General features: G+C 57.7%; 1 protein-coding gene across 6 annotated transcripts in view; it reads left to right on the top strand.

Annotated features, from left to right (window-relative positions):
* The window catches only part of CEP104 (centrosomal protein 104), a 35,360-nt gene extending 22,559 nt beyond the window's left edge, over positions 1-12,801 (top strand). For 5 of the 6 annotated variants that reach the window (XM_030328261.1, XM_030328260.1, XM_030328258.1 and 2 more), the window contains 9 exons: positions 119-325; positions 688-804; positions 2,844-2,880; positions 3,080-3,146; positions 3,677-3,785; positions 5,854-5,992; positions 6,152-6,219; positions 9,321-9,405; positions 10,341-12,801. In XM_030328261.1, the coding sequence (XP_030184121.1) occupies positions 119-325; positions 688-804; positions 2,844-2,880; positions 3,080-3,146; positions 3,677-3,785; positions 5,854-5,992; positions 6,152-6,219; positions 9,321-9,405; positions 10,341-10,456 (945 nt within the window). In that variant the 3' untranslated portion in view covers positions 10,457-12,801. The remainder of the gene's footprint in view (positions 1-118; positions 326-687; positions 805-2,843; positions 2,881-3,079; positions 3,147-3,676; positions 3,786-5,853; positions 5,993-6,151; positions 6,220-9,320; positions 9,406-10,340) is intronic. The other variant, XM_030328262.1, reaches the window with a different exon arrangement.
* The last annotated feature ends 6,501 nt before the right edge of the window (positions 12,802-19,302 follow it).

The raw sequence follows: 19,302 nt of genomic DNA, 5'->3' as shown, positions 1-19,302 counted from the left end.
TGGGTGGTGGTCTGTTTTTTGAATTTTCGTCATGTGCCTTTATTTCTTTTATGCTGGAAAAAATACTGTTATTGTAAGAATCAGTAACCACAAGAACCCCTCCCAACTTTATTTTTAGTTTTCAGTGAGTGCCCTGGAGCACAGAGTGTATGAGGTTCGAGAGACAGCGGTTAGAATTATTTTGGACATGTATAAACAGCACCGGGCTTTTATTCTAGAGTACCTCCCTCCAGACGACAACACCACGCGCAAGAACGTTCTCTATAAAACAATTTTTGACGGATTTGCTAAAATAGACGGCAGACCTACAGATGCTGACACGAAGGTACGTTAGTTTGTGTGAAACTGTGATCTGATCCTGTACCGAAGGGGTTATTTGGTCCCCAACTAAAGTGACAGAGGAGCTCCACGTAGAGGAAACCAGCACTCTGAGCTCAGGTGCAGGCCCTTGCACTTGCTGCCTGTGAGACCCTCAGTTTCAGAGCAACGACAGCTGAGAGAACATGGGCGATTTTATCTGCCAGTAAATGTTTTCAGGCCGATCTGGCGAATTTACTTTGAACCCTCCTTACGTTGTCAGCGACCGTTCTAACATATAAGAGATGTAATTGATATGCCGTAATTCCCTCCCAATTTCGAAGACCATCCTAAAAAGCTGTTCTAACGAAAAAATAATTTTCATATCAGGCACAGAAGAAAGCAGCTACAGAAGAAGCGGAAAAACGAAAGAAAGAAGAAATTAAAGCTTTACAAGGGCAGTTGGCAGTGCTCTCCGAAATTCAGGCCGGAGTCCAGCCTGGCAAGGTCAGCGCATCCTTCCCCGGTCGCCGCTGTCGGCCCCCCAGACAGACGCACGGCAGGCTCGCGTGACTTTCTGTGGCCTCAGGCGGGTGGCTGTGTGTGTTCTCTGCTGCGAGTGCTTCTAAAACTAGTCTGGGGGGTGAATAAAGGGACCTCCCACTAGCTGCTCTGTGTTAGATTCTGGGTCCCCACTCTTCACCTCCCAGGCAGTGGCACGAGCGGCTCGCAGCCGCTAATGTCTAAAAACAGGGCCGCCTGGGGGGAGGTTTCCTAGAGAGGAAACTTCCGGGCTAAATGGTCCTGGTACAAGGACATTTCCCCTCCGGAGCTCCCGGCCTCCTTCAGGGGCAAAGGAGGAAAATATGGCTGAATGTGAAGGTGCGATTCCCGTGCACTAAAAAGGGGGGGGTTCAGGTAGACGTTCCACCTCAGGGAGCCCCGGGTCCTCCGCCTCGGGGGGACGTCGTCCGCGGGGGGTCAGGAGGTGCTTGGGGGATATAAACACCGGCTGCATGCCACTGATTTCGTAATTTGGTTCCTTGAGTAGAAAGAACGTCTCTCTAAAAGAAAGAAAGGGGGAGAGGGGGTGGGCAGTAGCCACGGAGGAGCGTGAAGTGTCAGCTGTGCGGGAGAGAAGGTTCCAGGGCGTGGCGCCCAGCAGCGTCCCTGCCACGAACAGTGCTGCTCTGACCTTCATCCCTTGGGTCCGCCAGTGGGCTGGGGACGGTGTGTGCCAGAAAACAGAACAGACAAAACTCCCCATCCCCAGGGACCCTGTCCTCTCTCGGCGGCATCCGACAGCAATCCAGATACTCAGGGAGCTTGTGAGAGAGAGTGGGGGACCGCAGAGGAGCGGCTTCGGAGGAGGGGCTGCTGCCTGGCGCCTTGCTCCGGGGGGCCTCTTGTGGGGCTTGTCTTGGGAAAGGCCTGGCGACAGGAGGCCAGAGCCCGAGCCTGAGCACCAGGGGCCCTCAGGGGCGGCCGGAGCCGGGTGGCTGGCGCACGGGGCACCGAAGAGAACGAGCTGAGCGGACAGCTGAGTGACTCAGGAAGCTGTCTGAGGGTTTCAAGCAAGAGTAAATCTGCTCTCCGAGGCCTTCACAGGGCCACCGGCCTTCACGCAGGAGGACTCCTGAGTAGTGCCCCCGGCCTGGAGAGAGGACCGTGCGGGCAGAGGCGAGGAGGGTGGCCTGTGCGTGCGTGAAGTGCAGCCTAGGATTCGCCGGTTGGCTCATGGAGGTTGCGTGGGGGGAGGGGGAGAAGCCCAGATCTCTCCCGGTTTGTGCCCCAGTTTGCACCTGGGGCACTGGAGCCTCCTCCACAGCAGGGTGGGCGGGGCAGCTGCTAGGCCTGGTCAGGAGAAGCCGGGACCTGGGACCCCCAGGGAGAGAAGGCTGAACGCTTGCTCATCCACACGGGGGGGTGGCGAGCTGGGGGGCCGGGGAGGGCACCCCTGGCATGAGCAGCTAGGAAAGGGGAGACGGCTGAGGAAATGGCGTTTGAGGGGCACCCTGGGCATCCACAGGGCAGGGCGATGGTCACGTGCTGCCCAGAGCTCACAGCACCAAGGTGAGCCGCTGGAGAGCCAGCGGGGAGCAGGGGAGCGGTGAGGGCAGGGGAGCGGCAGCAGGGACAGTAGCCTGAGGCAGGGACTTGAGAGGGGAAGACACGTATTTGGGCATTGGGAGCTCACAGAGCTGTGTTACTTGTTGGTAGAAAGTCTAAAAACAGGGCCGCCTTGGGGGCTCAGTCAGTTGAGCATCTGACTTGGGCTCAGGTCATGATCTCGCAGTTTGTGGGTTCAGGCCCCGCGTCGGGCTCTGTGCTGACAGCTCCGAGCCTGGAGCCTGCTTCCGGTTCTGTGTCTCCCTCTCTCTCTGCCCCTCCCCTGCTCATGCTCTGTCTCTCAAAAATAAGTAAATGTTAAAAACAAAAAGAAAAAAGAGAGTCTGAAAACAGAAGAATTTGCTTTCAGGGTCAACACACCCTGGACAGACTGTGTGCAGCCATTTGTCCCTGACCTTTCTGCTCTTGTGTCTTAGGAGACGGCAGGCCCCGCACTGGAGGCAGACAGTCAGGGTAGGTGCTCGGTCCCCTCGGCCATTCAGCAAATACTGGAGGGCGGGACATTGTACGACCTTTGTTAACTCACGTGCTTTTAAGTGTATTTCACACCAAACTGGTTACTGAAACTGGGAAAATAATTTCTACAAAAGGTCATTTTAAAAAATAACCTTTTTTTTTTTTTTTTTTTTTCATTTTTTCTTTCTCATTTTAGACATGGAAGGAGGGAAGGCAGCCGCACGTCCTGCCCCGGAAGTCCCCGCCGCTCACTACTTAGATAAGTGCGTGGGGTCATCCTCAGCCCGGTGTATAGAGATGGAAGGGACCGGCCACATAAAACGCGACTCAGTAGATATTTTCGCCCCAGCGCACTGCAAGCCTGTGGGCTGATAGGCTCGCATCGCTCATTTGTACGAGTTGGTAAATTGCCCTCCACACTGACGGGCTTAACTCTGGGTGTGTCCGGTTTCCCCGCACTTTACCCAACACTGCTTGGCGGCTGATGGTCAGAGGGCTGTTAAAGGTACCAGATGTGACAACAGCGAAGCACGTCCCCTGTGCGGCTGCCACAGCGCGTGTGCAAGGAATTTCAGTAGAACACCTTTGCCTTTTTTTCCGACGCAAGTTAGCGTTTCTGCCTGATTGTGCTGGCGGGTTAGAACTTGCGGGACCCAAAGCCGACTTGTGTCAAACAAGTGGGCCGCCCCCCACGGAGCCTCCGGCCAGGGCAGCAGGGCCGCCCAGGGAAGGCGAGGGCGCGCGTGCATCCAGGCCCCTCCGCGCCTCATCTCTCGCTCCTGTCTCGTTTCAGTTTATGTATCTTCTGTGGGGAGAGGAGTGAGTCCTTCACGGAGGAGGGCCTGGACCTACACTACTGGAAGCAGTGTCTCATGCTGACAAGATGCACCTGCTGCAGGCAGGTCAGGCGCCCGGCCACACGCGGTCCCTCCACGGCCCGTCACAGACCTGCCCCACGTGTAGCGCTCCCCAGGGAGAAGTCGTGGGGAAAGTGGCTGAATGGCTGTCACCCCGTTTTCTTACTTTTTCCCGCTATTTTAAGCGAGCCGTGTCCCACGTACGTAAACGTGCAGGCGCACCTCAGCGGTAGGGTTCCGTTCCGGACCACCCCGGGAACGCACAGAGCGCAAGAAAGCGAGTCACGTGACCTTTGTGGCTTCCCGGGGCGCGGGGAAGTTACGTGTGCTGTGGCCTGTGGCCTGTTCAGTGTGTGAGCCGCACCTAAAAAACAACGTGCGTGCATCACACACGTACTAAAAAACGCTGGCCAGCATTTGGGCTTCTGGCAAAGTCCTATTCGCTGATCACAGGTCACCGTCACACGTACGACAGTGAAAACGTTTGACGTGTTGCAAGAATTACTAAAACGTGATACGGACGCAAAGTGCGCAAATGCCGCCGGGACGGTGGTGGCGAATGACCCCGTCAGTGCAGGGTCGCCGCAGCCCCTCCGTCTGCAGAGAACACGGCATCTGCGAAGCACATGACAGGAGGTGCCCGTCCGTAAAGCCATGAGTGTGAGAGCCCGTGGAGCCCCCACAAAATAACACACCCGTGTCCCCAGCACCCAGGCCCCTCAAAGTGCACCACCTCCCCCCGCCCTGAGTCACCCCACCGTCCTGATTTCTGACACCACAAGTTAGTGTTGCTTGTGTTTTAGGTTTACGTGATAGAACCCTACGAAATGTACCTACTTTATGTCAGGTTGGTCTTCCAGCTTTATAGTGTTCCGTTGTTTGAGCAGTCCACGATTCATCCCTCCATCCTACTGTTTTTGGAACTCAGGTTGCGTCCGGTTAGAGCCTATCACGAATAACGCTGCCACAGACATTCTTGTATCCGCTCCCAGTGCGCCTGCGAACATGCCTTTTTGGGTGCACCCCCGGGGGCGGAGTGGCTGGGCGAGCCAGCACTGGGCTGCGGGGCTGACGCAGGCCGTGCTCCGGAGGGGTCTTAAGGGCGTGGGGGGCTGTGCCACATCCTCGCCAGCTCCGTGGTTCCTGCCCACAGTGAGGTGCGGCCCCTGTCCATCCGTCTCTTGGCCACCCGAGTGCCCTCTTTTGTAAAATAGCTTCTAGTCTCTTGCTCACGTTTTGAATTGCGTTGCCGGTCCTGCTCTACTGATCTGTAGTCATGCTTCAGGTGCACGGACCGGAGTCCTTGGCCAGCCCCAGGTGCCATAGTTGCCCTCTCCCGCTTGGGGTCTGGCCTGTTTGTCACCCCAGCGTGTCTTTTAAGTTTGAACGCTGTCCACCTTGTTCGTCTTGCCCGTGGTTTACGCGTTGTGTATCTTGTTTAAGAAGACTCCCACCCCCGGATTTGCATATCTTCTCTGATGCAGTAAGGCCTTCCTCTTAATAAAGGAGGAGAATGAACTTCTGGCCTCTACCTTGGGGCTCTTGCAGGCTACACAGCAGCTCTCAAGTAGGCAGAGCCCCCACCCCCACCCCCCACAGCCTGGCAGTGCAGACTTCTAGCCTCCCCCCAACTCCCAGCCCGTGTTGGTGGCTGGATTCCCAGCAGGTGTATGAGTCCGTGCATAGTGGTCACTCCTGCTGAACGTGCCTGGGTGGTGAGAGACTCTCCTAACAGTCTTTTCGTGACCCCGTCTCTGCACGTTCTTACAAGCAACGGGGAGGCGGGATTTGAACCCAGAGGCCACACGGCTAAGCTGTTCCGCGGCTTCCTGCGTGTACTGCGGGGGTTAGCCATCGCTCCTCCGTCCCCCCCCCCCCGCCTTGGCAGTGTCCTCTGTGCACTACCACCATAACACAAGGAGGGAGACACAGGGGACACGGGGTCTTCAGCAGAGTATAGCGAGCACCCGAGGAAGCCCCCTGGGGCCGGTGGGGTCAGGACCGAGTGAGAGAAGAGGTGTGCGTGTTCCACCCCTGGGGAACAAGTGCAAGGTGGTGCCGCACGCGCCCCGTGCTCTCAGCACCCTGCTTCCTTCTGCATTTCTGGATGCAGGTGGTCGAGATCTCCAGCCTGACGGAGCACCTGCTGACCGAATGCGACAAGAAAGACGGGTTTGGAAAGTGTTACCGCTGCAATGAGGCTGTTCTGAAGGAAGAGCTGCCCAGACACATAAAAGCAAAGGACTGTAATCGTGAGTGCCTGCTCGGCCCCGCCCAGACCCCTCGGTGCCCGCTGTGCCCCGGGCCCTGCCCGGGGAGGCCCCGCGTGGAGCGCTGGCCCGTCCCGTGTCTATAGCTCCTGGCTCAGGTCTCGGGAGGAGCTGAGCCTTGTCCTGCTGATGCCGTTTCAGCCGCCAAACCGGAGAAGCTGGCAAACCGCTGTCCTCTGTGCCACGAGAACTTCTCACCGGGGGAGGAGGTGAGGACCTAACTGGAGCGTGACCCTACCCGGGGCTGACCCGGCGACGAGGCTGTCAGGGCTGGGCCGCGGGTGGGGGACCGTGAGTGTTCGGGGAGCACCCCGGTCCTGCTTCAGGTCCGCCTGACACGCTGTCACCTGCCGTCTCCCGTGAGTTCTCCCTCCTGTAGCGCCGTGGACCCTCTGCGGGGGCCTCAGCTCTGGGTGGGTGAGCGCGAGGGGCTTTCGCCTCTATCTGGGCGCGGCACCCCTCTGTGCGCTGGGGCCCTGAGTGGCGTCTGGGCCACACGTGCGGGTCTCTTCTCATTACTGCCATCCAGCCCAGTGCAGTTGGGAGGTTCTACCTCGCAGACGACTGCAAGCTCTCCTCCCTTCCCCGGCGCCGGGGACTCTGGCTTCCGGTTCCCGCCCCCCTCCTCCCTGGGCCCCCTGCTCTGACCAGAGCAGGTCTGAGGCTCGTGTCGGTGGTTCAGCTGACACGACAGTGGTGATGTCCTCCACGTGCCAGGCAGGGCGGTTCTGGGGACCTGCCTCTGGCTCCGTCGCTTCCACTCCAGCCCCCTTAACCGCTGCACCTGCAGTTCCCCACGGGTCCCGCCGTGGGCTCTCCCTGCCCCAACCGTCTGGGATGTGCCCACGAGACGGCTCAGACCCAGCCGTGCTCTGCAGCTCGCCCTCGACCTCTGGGAGAGCACATAGCAGACGGGCCTGCACCCATGCCGTCGTCCCAGGCCTATCGTCCCTCTCTCAGAAAACGTCAGATACACAACACAGTGCACGGCAGGGCAGAGGGGCCCGCAGGCACCCCTCACGTCCCATCGCCAGCTCGTGTGGCCGTGGGCTCACAGCCACCCCTGCCTCATGTGCACCCAGCTGCGGCTCCCCACCCAGGCCACGCTGAGGTGCAGCCAGACGGCACGTCGCTTCCTCTGGAAATGCTCTGCCGTGGGGCTCCGGAAACAGTGCTCGTGGAGGCGCTCTCGAGCGCGTCCCCCAGCCTCCCCTCAGGGTCAGTGTCCCGGCCCCCGGTGAGGCCGCACGCGGAGACTGCTGGATGTGTTTCTAAGTAGCCTCCTCCGTGTGCTCTGTTTTAGAGTTTGGTAAGAAGTGGTCTGCCTGGCCGGGTTTCCCATGGGCTGGGTTTCCCATGGGCTGGGTTTGCGGATGGCCTCCCTCTCGGCACCGTTAAGAGGTCGTTCCCTCCCGGTTCCTTTGAATCGCAGGTGGGCTCTATAGGCCGGGTCCGTTTAAACCTCAGACTTGCCCGCAGCCACTTCTTAGCCAGTGGCCCGCCCTTCCGTGACCGGGCACATCCCACGACCGTCAGGGACCGTCAGGTCCACGCAGCCCAGCCTGCCACCCTTCAGTCGTCAGCTGGGCCGCCGCTTCCGAGAGAAGCGTCCCTCCCTCTGCCCTGCAGTCGCCCCCGGCCGAGAACGTGTGTGCCTCCCGCATGGTCCACGGGCTGCACAGGAGCAAGCCGCTCACCAGCGTGTCCCTTAGTGTCGTAAACACGCAGACTCAACCGGTGTCCTGCAGCCTCTCTGAGGCCTGAGTCACCTGGTCTCTGGCCAGCGCGGCCTCTCGGACGGGCTCCTGGCCTTGTTGGTCGGACCCCGGTGTTCTCGGCACCCCCCGGCTGTTGTCACGGTCTGCCCGCTCCGTGCTGACCCTGCCCAGGCCGGCCCCGGACCTGGGCTCCCTCCGGTGGAAATGGATATTTTAGAACAGCATCGGTGTCTCCCCCGCTCACAGCTACTGAGTTGGTCACTGTCGCTGGCCTTCCCGGTGGACAGAGCCAGGTGAAAATGCTGACATGACCACCTCGTGAGTTCAGCCGGACATTTCCGACGCAGACATTTCCGACGCATCCTGTGTCTCCCGGCGTCCCCTTTCCCCAGCCCAAGGGTTGGGTTCTCAGAGCCCCGGAGATGCCAGACCCGCCTGCCGCCCGTCGTCCACGCGCACTGCGCGACCCCACACGCAGCACGTGCCTGGCGGCAGTGCCCAGACTCGGGGCCGCGAGTCCCCGTTCACGTCCTTTCCGTGTCCCCTGGCGGTAGGGGGTCCACGAGCTGTTTCACGGCCACAATGCGTTTACAGTCACCTGCTTTATTGTGTATTCGGTTTTCGGTGGGGGGGGGGTAAAATTAAGTCCTGTAATTATATAAAACACTCGACCAGTTCTGAAGTCTGTAAAATGGGACATATGCACAGAAGAACAGAGAGCAGCTGCAGTCCCTGCCCCTGCCTACCACCCCTCCTTCCTAACAGGGCCGTTTTTAGTGGTTTTCCCTTTCAAAAGTCGTGTAAGTAGTCCTCACGTGCACACACCTTCTCTCCGTTCGCGTGTGAAACTCAGGCTTTGTGTCCGGGGTTGGATTTCTACCGTGACACTAGCTGTCATGGGACACCCGGTCCCTGTGTGGCTGCCGTCATCTCCTGCTCCGTGTGATGCAGACCTCAGCCCCTCTCCTCCTGGCAGTCGTGTCCCCCGGCGTCCGACAGCTCGCGGCTCCAAGGCCGTCAGCAGGCCTCTTGGACTTCTCTGCTTGCTCTCGGTTCAGTGGTCCATGCCTGCAGCCAGTCACCACACGCTTGGCGGCTCAAACATCCTTCTATGATGTCAGTTTCTGTGGGGCAGGAGTCGTGGGCACAACTGAACGGGTCCTCTGCTCCAGGAGTCACCAGGCCGCAGCGACACGTAGACTGGGCCGCGTTCTCATCCGTGGGCTCGGCTGGGGGGGGGGGGGCTCTCCCGAGCTCCCCCAGTGCTGGCAGAATTCTTCTGTCACTACAGGACTGGGGTCCCTGTTTTCTGCCGGCTGGCAGCCAGGGGCCACTCCCCGCTCCTGGAGGTCACCCTGCCTCGTGTACTCCCCGAATCCACTCACGTGCACGTGCTTATGTGACAACAGTCCGAGCGCGCTGTGCTCGGAGGTGACGAGGACCGAGGGGCTCCGCGTGCCGCGTCAGGATGTGAGGTGCGGCCACGTCGGGAGCTGCGGCCGCCTCCGGTTTCAGGTCTGACAGGAGCTCAGCTCGTCTGCTCCCTCTCGGTCGCCTGGTTGACGCGGCGTGTGCCTCCTCTTTTGTTTCAGGCGTGGAAGGCTCACCTCATGGGCCCCGCCGGCTGCACGATGAACCTGCGCAAGACGCACGTGCTGCACAAGGCGCTGCCGCCAGGTGAGGTCTGGGGCCTTGCTGCACGTGGGTGCCGCGTGGCGGGGTCCCCGCACCCCTGGGGTCACACAGACGTGCTTCCCTCCCGTCTTCGTGTCCGGCCGATGGCCCGTAGCGAGTAGGCTGATGTGTGCCCAGACCTCTTGTCAGCACCACGCTCGCTCTTGCCTGAGGGCTCCCGCCGCGTCCTTCGGGCGCACGCCCCTGCTCCCGGCTCTCTGCATCGCCAAAGCGGAGCGCTTGGAAACAGACGGAGAGTAGACTCACAGATATCGCCGCTCCCTGCCTCGTAAATTGTAATTGCAGCTGCTTTGTGTTGGATTGAGAACGCCGACAGGAAAGCAGGGCGTCTTTCATTAGAAAATTCTTCCTGACGAAAAACCGTGGACGGACGTTCTTACTTCAGGGGCGTTAATAAGTGAGAGAGTAATAAAAACGAGTGTGGCGGGATGTGGGCTCTGGGCTCCACCTGCCAGATACGCGGCCGAGGGCCGAGCGTGGCTCTCTCGTAACGGAGGGAACATGGGCACCTGGAGGGGGCGCCTGCCCGGGGCCACTCAGCCTGGAAGCGAAGCTGTAGTCACGTGGCTGCTGCTTTTGTTCGTTTCCGGGGGTGAGTCTCTACAGCCGACCCCCCGGGCAAATGAGCAAGTTCTCTTTCTTCCCGCCCCCGGGCCAGGCGTCTCCTGTGAGCCCGTTGGGGACGCACGAGCCCTGCTCCTCAGCCCGGCAGCCAGCTCCCACACGTGCCCCGCTCAGCCGGCCGCCTGCGGACCGAGTGGCCGCTGTGCCGCCCCCTGCAGACCCCGCTGGCGCTCTGCTGCTCCCCAGGGCCTGACGACACCTGGCCGCCATGCCCTCACTGTGGCTTGGCGCCCTGTTGGTGTGTTAGTCTCCCTGCTGACACGGGGCCTGTGTGTTGTGTGTTGTGTGTCCAGCAGGTAAAGGCCCAGCCACGACCAAATCAGGGACCTCCGCATCCAAGGTCGGAAGCAAGATCCCTACCCCAAAGGGACTGAGCAAAAGCTCCGGCAGAACATACACAAAGCGGTGACGTGACCCACATTCTGTCTCCTTCGTCCCCACGAGGGACTGAGCAAGTTTCTTGATTGCGAACCATCTCTCCTAAGATCCGCCTTTGGACGTGGCGACCCTGTGCTCCGCCCCCGCCGTCCCTCCGCCCCCGGCCCTGCTGTCCTCACCTGCCGCTCCCTGTGAGGGGCTGACGCGAGAGCCTGCGTCCGGGGTTCAGACCAAGCTCAGCGCGGTTTGAAGCAACCAGGCTTCTGGCCTCCGAGGCCGCCGTGGCCAGAAGAGCAGCCACTCCGTTTGAAGGGGACCGGCCTCCCTGTCCGGGTCGGGTGTCCTGCGAGCAGAGCGCCCTCTCCTCAAGCGCTTGGAGTGGTTTCCATAAAGGCTTCGCTGTAAACCTCGTGCACGTCGGTCTCTCTCTCTCACGTGGCAGAATTTCCGCAGGGCTTTGGCTCACTGGGCCGCGCGAACCAGCCTGGAGAGAGACGGCGGGCACGGATCTCGGCGGGCGCCGGCCCCCGCCCAGCGCACCTCCCCACTGTGTGCGGACCCCGCACCTCCCGCCGTCACGAGAGGGAAAGACGCACCTGCGGTCGCCACGCATGGGTCCCCCTGCAGCACCTGCCCCGCTAGGGCCCCCCCCCCGACCCCCACCCCTGCCACCGTGCGGAGTGCTGGGTCCCGCCCGACCCCAAGCTGCAGCCCCTGGGAGCCGAGCCTGCCGCCCTGTGGCTCCATCGGGGCTCTCCTCCCGGTGCTTCCGGCTCCTTCCTTCTAGAACCACACCTGTGGTTCTAGAACAGAGTTAGGACCCGCCTCTCCACCGGTTGTCCTGCGCCCTGAACACGTGTCGGTCAGAGCAGCCCTCTCTCAAAGCCCTGAGCAGGCATGGCCTCGCCCTCGACCCTGGTGGGGAGCAGCCGCGCTTGGTTAACACGCGCGAACGAGCCTTCAGCGCGGACCAGCAGGCTCGGGTGTGTGCTTTGGGCCTGTCCTGCCCCTCGCAGATCTACGAATCGGAGCCCTAAGTTCGTTTGTCTCAAACACGCCCCGCGACACTTCAAACCCCAACATGGCTTAAAATGAAGAGACCGGCCCTCGTGTCCCACAGAAGCGGTTCCCGGGCTTCGTGTCCAGGTGGCCGCGGGGCAGAGCCAGGGTGTGTCTGAAACCTGCCGAGAAGCGTCCCGTCTCCCTTGTGCCGGCCTGCGCTCCCGCTGCCTGCCGGGCCCCCGGAGACCCAGGGAGGCCGGCCCTTCCCACCCCGCCCGCGGCCCAGCATGCTTCCGTTCTCCCGAGTGGTAGGCGAGTAGACAGCAGGCCTCCGGGGTGCCGCTGAGAAATGGGTGGGATTTGTACCGCCTCATCAGCATACACACCTGTTTACTTCCCCGCCGCGTGAAAGAAAACACGTTTCGGAAAACCCCTCATAGCCGTTGGAGCAGTGCGTCCCCTGAGTGGGTTAGTGACGGGGAGTTTGCACTAACCACTCTCCGTTCTGGGTGAACTAACACTTTCTCATATGGTTGACTCAAAACACAGCAAGAATAGGACTAAGAGAACTGCCTCTGCAAAAAATAACTCAATTAAGAAATAAGTAGTGGGGAGAAAGAACGTAAACCTTCATCAGACAGAGCAGAACACAGACGCCGAGGGAACTGGGACGCGACCCCTCCTGGCTTCACAGACCGCGGCCACGACCTGGTCCCCCCTCCTCCAGGCGAGCCGCTCCGTAACACGAGCAGTGATGAGAAACGCTAATCGAGGAGCCATTCTCTTCCCTCTAATCAGCACTCGCAAAAAACATGTATGTAATATTTTCCATATATCGTAACTTCAAAAAGATTCATAAAAATATTTCACTTTAGTGATTGAACAGTTGGATGCGTTCAAGACCGGTTAGCCTTGCTGGTTACAGAAGGAGCGGGAGTTTCTGTCGAAGTGAGCCCTGCTTAGCGGCTACAAAGAGCTTTGCAGAGTTAGAGGCTATTAAGGAACTGAAAATACAGGACAGGCAATTCTGAAGGAAGTGTAGGATCCCTTGGCCATTTATAAATAAAAATGTAAATTTGGAACAAGAATTAATAATTTTCACTATGAATATGTTGTGGATATTTATTTCTCTTATTTTCATATTTCAAAATATTTTAATTTAAAAGAAATGTGTCTATAAATTTGGCATCAGAATACACATGTAAATACCTTTAATGAAAATTTTTAACTTTTTAATGTTTTAATATAGTTTTCTATTTGTCTTTATTTCAGGCACCAGAATTATAGTATCTAACCAATATATTTTTGTTGTTATTTCAGGGCCTAGGGGTCAGTTCACTCTGAGCATGTTAACACAATAAAAAGGTCACAAAACATCCTGTCACTTTTATTTCAAGATTGTAATTAAAAGGTGAACGAGTTGCATGCACTCTGGCCCACACCGGGCATGGCTGGGGCGGGTTGGGCGTTGGGCGTCGGGGGGGGGGGGGGGGGGGGGGCCGAGCCTGGCCCCACATAGGGTGTGTCGAAAGGAGTTTCCCGCTGAAGAAGCTAAAGAATTTTAAGTGCGTGTAAATTGGAGAGAATCGCTGACCCGCTTTATCTTGTGGGATAAAGTCGGAATGTTGGGGCGGGGGGTGGGGGGTGGGGGCTGCACTTACGGTCTCTGCACGGGCTCTTCCCTTTTGACAGAGGAACTTATGCCGGCCAACAAGGCTATTTTGCTTTCAAATAAGTAAAGCGGCAGTATTTCCTCTGTTGATTTCTGGAGTGTTTTTAAGCTTTTATTAGTTTTGGTAATTGTATAATTGCTACCGTTCTGAAGTTATAACGTACGGGTGCTAGGTGTGTGCACTGCACGAGTGCAGGACGAAAGAGCACGCTTTCCAAAGAAGCCAAGGGCAAGCGAGGGGCGTGCGCTGCATTCACACCTGCAGAGATGTGCGAGAGGGAAAGAACCCGTCCGTGTGCTGTTCGAATTAGGTGTTCATTTGTGCCGTTGCGTATTTGCTCTTGAAACCTAGGCCCGCTGAGCAGTTTGGTGTGTGTGCAGCAGCCTTCCTGGCTCTTGCCCCTCGGGGCTTTGGGGCCTCCACCTACCTCATCCCGGATGAGGCCCGGGCTGAGCCCCCTGGCTCTGAAATGCAGGCCACCAGAGAAAGCGGTCAGTGGGTTGGTGACCTTCTGTGCTGCTCCTGCAGAGCGTGTCCCCCCGGGGTCTCCCGGGACCTTTCGAGGCCCGCACGACGCAGCTGAGGATATCCTCAATGGTACACAGGGACGCCGGCTTCCTGGAAGGCAGTGAGCCCAAATGTGCACCTGGGTCGCGATGGGTCAGACCAGGGAGGCCGGTGGACAGCAGTTGATCCCTGCCTCAGTTTCCCCTCTGTGGAGTGGAGCCAAATAGAAGGTGCTGAAGAGGCCCAGCCTGGGCAGTGAGTCCGCAAGTTTGGGGAGGGAGCCCACACTTAAGCTGAGGGGTCCCCCCAGCCCTTCGTCCCTCATTAGGCTGTAGCAGCACGGGGCTGGGGAACGGGGAGACCCAGGCATGGACCACCCCCTGCCCAGAAGGCCTCAAAACCCCACCGAGCTTCCCAGACCCCAGACCTGCCCACCTGAGGCACTGTGCTGGGATTCCAGGGGAGGGGCCTGGAGAGTGGGGAGGGCTGAGGTCAGACTCCCCATTGGTTGGATTTCCTTGTGCACAGGAGGAGGTCATCCCTAAGCAAAGCCCTTTTGTGTGCTGTGGTCCTGCAGGTTGAGGACCCCCCAGGACTCCCCAGGAGAGGTCCTGGTACCTCTCAGTGTCCTGGGACCAGTGTCCTGCCTGAAGGTGGGGGACATTGTGGGAACCAATGCCAGGGTTCTGGATGGAGATCTCTCTCTCTCCCCATGGGGTAGGGAGCACCTTGGGAGTGCTGTTTACCAAATTCTGGGATCCTGGAATGGTGGGGGGGGGGGGGGCGCGCAGTCCCTGGTGGCTGGGGGAGGCCAGAGGGCGAGCCTGCAGATGTCCAGGCCTGGCTCCAAGTCTCAGCCTGGGCGGGGCTGGGACAGAACAGGGCCAGGAACAGAAAAAATAATCACTTACCTTCTTCCTATTGAAAGTTTAAAAGTTTGCTTTTTAACGCCAACACCTGTCACCTACCTGGAGCTGATGTTTTGTATTTTCTGCTCCTGAACGAGGTAGAGATTTGTGAAACGACACAAACACAACAACTAAACAACCCGTCTTTGGAATCCAGTATAATCATGAACGTCCGTGCACGAGAAAGGCACATGGAGACACCTTACAGAGATGGAAAACACACGCAGACGACAAAGGATCAGTACCCAAAAGACGCGGAATTCCTACTGTCATCAGGAAAGGGACCAGCAGGCCTCCAGCCAGGCTTTCTGTGTGAGTGAAAACAAGTAGGTAATTCCAGAACATGGCACCCAAGTGTTCTGCTGCTGCCGGGACCAGTCATCGTGAGCAGAGTTACTGATGGCACACACTCACCCCCTCACGGTTCCGCAGCTCACGAGTCTGACGGGGTCTCACTGGACTAAGACGGGGGCTCAGCGGGGTGCACCCCTTTGTGGGCACTCCGAGCAGAACCCGGCCTCTAGAGGCACCCCCTTTCCCGAACCCAGGGCCCCTCCCCCCACGCTCAAGGCCAGCACCTCAAGGTCACCGACTATCCACCTTAGTTCCATTCGCAGCTTCAGTTCCCCTGTGCCATAAAACCTAATACGCTCCCCGCTTCCGGGGTTAGGACGTGGACTTTGTTGGGGGCCATTACTCCGCCCACCGTACGTGTAAGGACACCACATGACTAATGTCTACATCACGTTTCAAAAAGGCCCTCACAACCCGGAGGATATTCAGAAAAAGTTTAACAAAGATTACTGATGGTGATACCAGAAAAAAATAACAATACTGGCAGGCACTTCAGTATTTACATAAAAACAGTATTTTTACTAAAAATTGTTCACAATTCATATGACAAAAATATCAGGGCAACTTAATATCCAATGCATTTGAAATAATTTATAGGGGCGCCTGGGTGGCTCAGTCGGTTAAGCGGCCGACTTTGGCTCAGGTCATGATCTCGCAGTCTGTGAGTTCAAGCCCCACGTCGGGCTCTGTGCTGACGGCTCAGAGCCTGGAGCCTGCTTTGGATTCTGTGTCTCCCTCTCTCTCTGACCCTCCCCCGTTCATGCTCTGTCTCTCTGTCTCAAAAATAAATAAACGTTAAAAAAAAATTTTAATAATTTATAAACATGTTACAAAATATGAAGTGAACTATAAATTCACAAAGGTAAGTATTAAGTGTAAGTAACCATTCAATAAGCAAATAAAATAGAGGATAGGGGCGCCTGGGTGGCGCAGTCGGTTGAGCGTCCGACTTCAGCCAGGTCACGATCTCGCGGTCCGTGAGTTCGAGCCCCGCGTCGGGCTCTGGGCTGATGGCTCGGAGCCTGGAGCCTGTTTCCGATTCTGTGTCTCCCTCTCTCTCTGCCCCTCCCCCATTCATGCTCTGTCTCTCTCTGTCCCAAAAATAAATAAACGTTGAAAAAAAAAATTAAAAAAAAAATAGAGGATAAAATTTATAAAAATATTAAAAAATGTTCCTTTTCATTCCACGCTGGTGGGGACGTAGTATTCAGAGAAGACTCTGTGTGTGGAACGACACTGTCTCTAATGATAATGAGAAGCAGTTTTTTCCACAGGAAGCACCTCCAGTGTGTCCCAGGAGCCCTCGGAAATGCCACTGCTGAGTTATTCCGTCACTTTCCAAATCATCCCGCAACAGAAGCTTGTGCCTTCTTGGTCGGTACTTTCTTTCTTCTCTTGAGGATTAGGCAGGTATACAAGAACACTTCCTGAGCAAGTGCAGGTCACTTTGCTAGATTAGCAATGCTGACTCAGTGCATAGTTTAAATTTTCAGAATTTTTAAAATAACTAAACAACAGCAAACCACTGGAAATGGTCCGGGCTCCTTCCAGATCTCATTGATTTGGTGCTGTCTTTCCTCATGGTCACAAGATGGCTACTACAGCACCAAGGATCACATCCTACTTCCAGTGTGCTAAGCCAAAACAAAGGTGGTTAAGAGAGAACGGGCTTTCTCCTCACGTGCCTCTGTCTTCTCAGGAAAGAAAAACTCCCCAGGAGCCCGCAGCAGAAATCCATTTTGCTTACGGACCAGGTTGAAGTCAGTCTATCCTCAGAATAACTGTTGGCAAAGAGACTTCCGTGACCAGCCCTGATTCTTCCCCTGGGGCAGGGCAGGCGCCACCTACACAAAGCCTTGTGGGAGCAGAGGTGGCAGAGCTCAGCCAGGGCAGGAACTGCAAAGGGGACAAAGCAGAGATGTTCCCGTTGTGGCGGCGGCTTGAGAGGATTCAAGGCTGAGTTCCTTCCAGCCCTGACTGTGATTCTAAAGAATTTTCCCTCAACACCGATGGAAGCTTCCATTACAGATTCACACTTAGGTGCCTCCTCCTAGTTCTTGCCACATGACCGGGAGGCAGGCACACCAGTCCCGAGTGCGCACTTGGTCGTTGGCTCCCTCGCCCCCTGCCCACAGCGGATGCACTCCACCTACACTCCGGGGCAAGCAGTTTCACTCGGTCGCCCGTCCCTTCCCTCTTTAAAAGCTGGCCCACACAGGGGCGCTGGGGTGGCTCAGTCGGTGAAGCGTCCGACTTCGGCTCAGGTCATGATCTCACACTCCGTGAGTTGGAGCCCCGTGTCAGGCTCCGTGCTGACAGCTCAGAGCCTGGAGCCTGCTTCACATTCTGTGTCTCCCTCTCTCTCTGCCCCTCCCCCTGCTCATGCTCTGTCTCAAAAATTTAAAAACAAAAAACATTAAAAAAATAATCATGATAAATAAATAAATAAACGCTGGCCCACACAGCGTCACAAGGTTGGCTCGGAGGCATTAGCGGGGCTCCAGAGAAACAAGTCACTTGCTAACCACCTGCATAATGTGTTGGAGACCTGTTGGCAGTGCTCGGGGGACCGGAGGCCCCCTTGCTTTACAAGGTAGTAAACTCGGCCTTGCTTCTCAGGAAACGTCTCAACACTTGGCTGCCTACGTAGACTTACCACATAGGAACGTATCCCTAAATAATATCACCTTGAGCTTGACGTGTTTTTAAGCCATGCAAATGGAATCACACTACATATCCTTCTGCGCGACCTTGAGAATCACCATGCTGTCGGGCGTCGCCGAATACTCACTCCGGACGCGCTCACCCATTTTAGGAGATGTCTCACCCAGTATTGATCCATTCTCCTGTTGATGGACATCTGGTTTGTTTCCAGTGTTGGCTACTATAAAACCATTAATGTTCTCATAGCCGGTCAGGAGGGCAATATAAATAGCATGAGCTGGTGGACTCATTCCCAAAAATCTACTCCAGAGAAACCAAGAAATCCCTGGGGAAGGCTAAAGTTCTGCGGCGCTTGGGTGGCGTGGCTCCAGCAGGATGCAGAGCACGAGGTCCTGCAGGTTCTGAGTTGCGGCCAGCTCAGAAAGGAGGGCCAGATGCAGGCTCCGAGTTCGCCCCCACTGATGCGTGTCCTTCACAGATGGAGTTGGTCGCAAAGGCAACCAAGGCAAAATACCATCTTTTCTCTAGGTGACGTGCTGCGGGGAGGGGGGCGAGTTCCCAGTTAGCCCGAGGACCCCGCTGGAGAAAAATACGGCATATTCACAATTTACTTCTAATACTAGACAGCAGACCATCCACAGCTGCCTGTCACGTGGATGAATCCCAAAGGCATGGTGTGGAAGGAAAGCAGCCAGGCTCGGCGAACACCCCTGCACATCACACAGGAAGCTCTGATGTGTGGTGTCCGGGCCCAAGAAAGCCACGCCCCTTGGGGGCACCAGGGGGCTGAGGAGACGCAATAACCTGTTTCTTGTGCATGATGGCTACACGGATGTGTTCAATTGGGGCAAAATTCAAAGTGTGCACACTTTTCTGGGTGTAGATCACACTTCAATACAAAGTTCAAAACTTCCAAAACAAAACGAAGCAACGGAACCCCCCAACCCCTGGGGTGGGGCGTTAATGAGCAGAGGGGCAGCTACCCTGAGTTCGCACTCCCCCTTCCCTCCTCCAACGCCCCAGCTGGCGTGGTGCCTGACCAGGGAAAACTGACCCATCCCCAAGCACCTTCTCAACCCTGCCACCCACTCAACACCTGGGAACTGGGGGCCATCCCGGGCCGACCCGCAGCCCAGACCATTAATTAGGCCAGAATCTCTCTCTAACCAGGGGCCAGGCCTCAGTCATTGGTAATCTCCCGCTTCTGATGCGAGAGCCACTCATCTGTGGACGACACAGCTGCCCTGGGTGCTGGTGCAAACCAGGAGATTCGATCCCAGACCCCTGTGCGAGGGCGGACCTGGGGTGGAGGGGCTGTCGGGGCGATCAGGGCGCGGCGCCAGACCCGGGGAGACGAGCGGGGCGTGGGGCCGGACCGGGGAGGGGGTCGCGCGGAGCGCGGGGCGGGACCCACGGGGCGATTGGGGCGCGGGGCTGGACCCGAGGGGCGGTCAAGGGCTATCAGGGCGAGGAACCGGACCCGGGGCAGCGCGAGGCGAGGGGCTGGACCCGGGTGGCGGGTCGCCTCCCCAGGACGCGCCGCTCCGCTACGGTGACTCTTCGAGGTGCGGCCTCCGGAGCGCTGGCAAAGGCCCTCGGCCGCCAGGAGGCACCTCTCTGCCACTCTTCCCCGGTAGCCGCCCGCCCCGCCCCTCCTCGCTTCGCCCCGCCCCCCGCGCGACCAGTCCCGCCCCGCACGTTCTCTCCTCCCGGCCCGAGCCGGAAGTGACGCGCCGTGCCCCGGAAGTGCCCCGGGAGCTGCAGCGGAA

The sequence above is a fragment of the Lynx canadensis genome, chromosome C1 (genome assembly GCF_007474595.2).
Source record: "Lynx canadensis isolate LIC74 chromosome C1, mLynCan4.pri.v2, whole genome shotgun sequence".
NCBI lineage: Eukaryota > Metazoa > Chordata > Mammalia > Carnivora > Felidae > Lynx > Lynx canadensis.
This window is presented reverse-complemented; position numbering and strand designations above follow the sequence as displayed.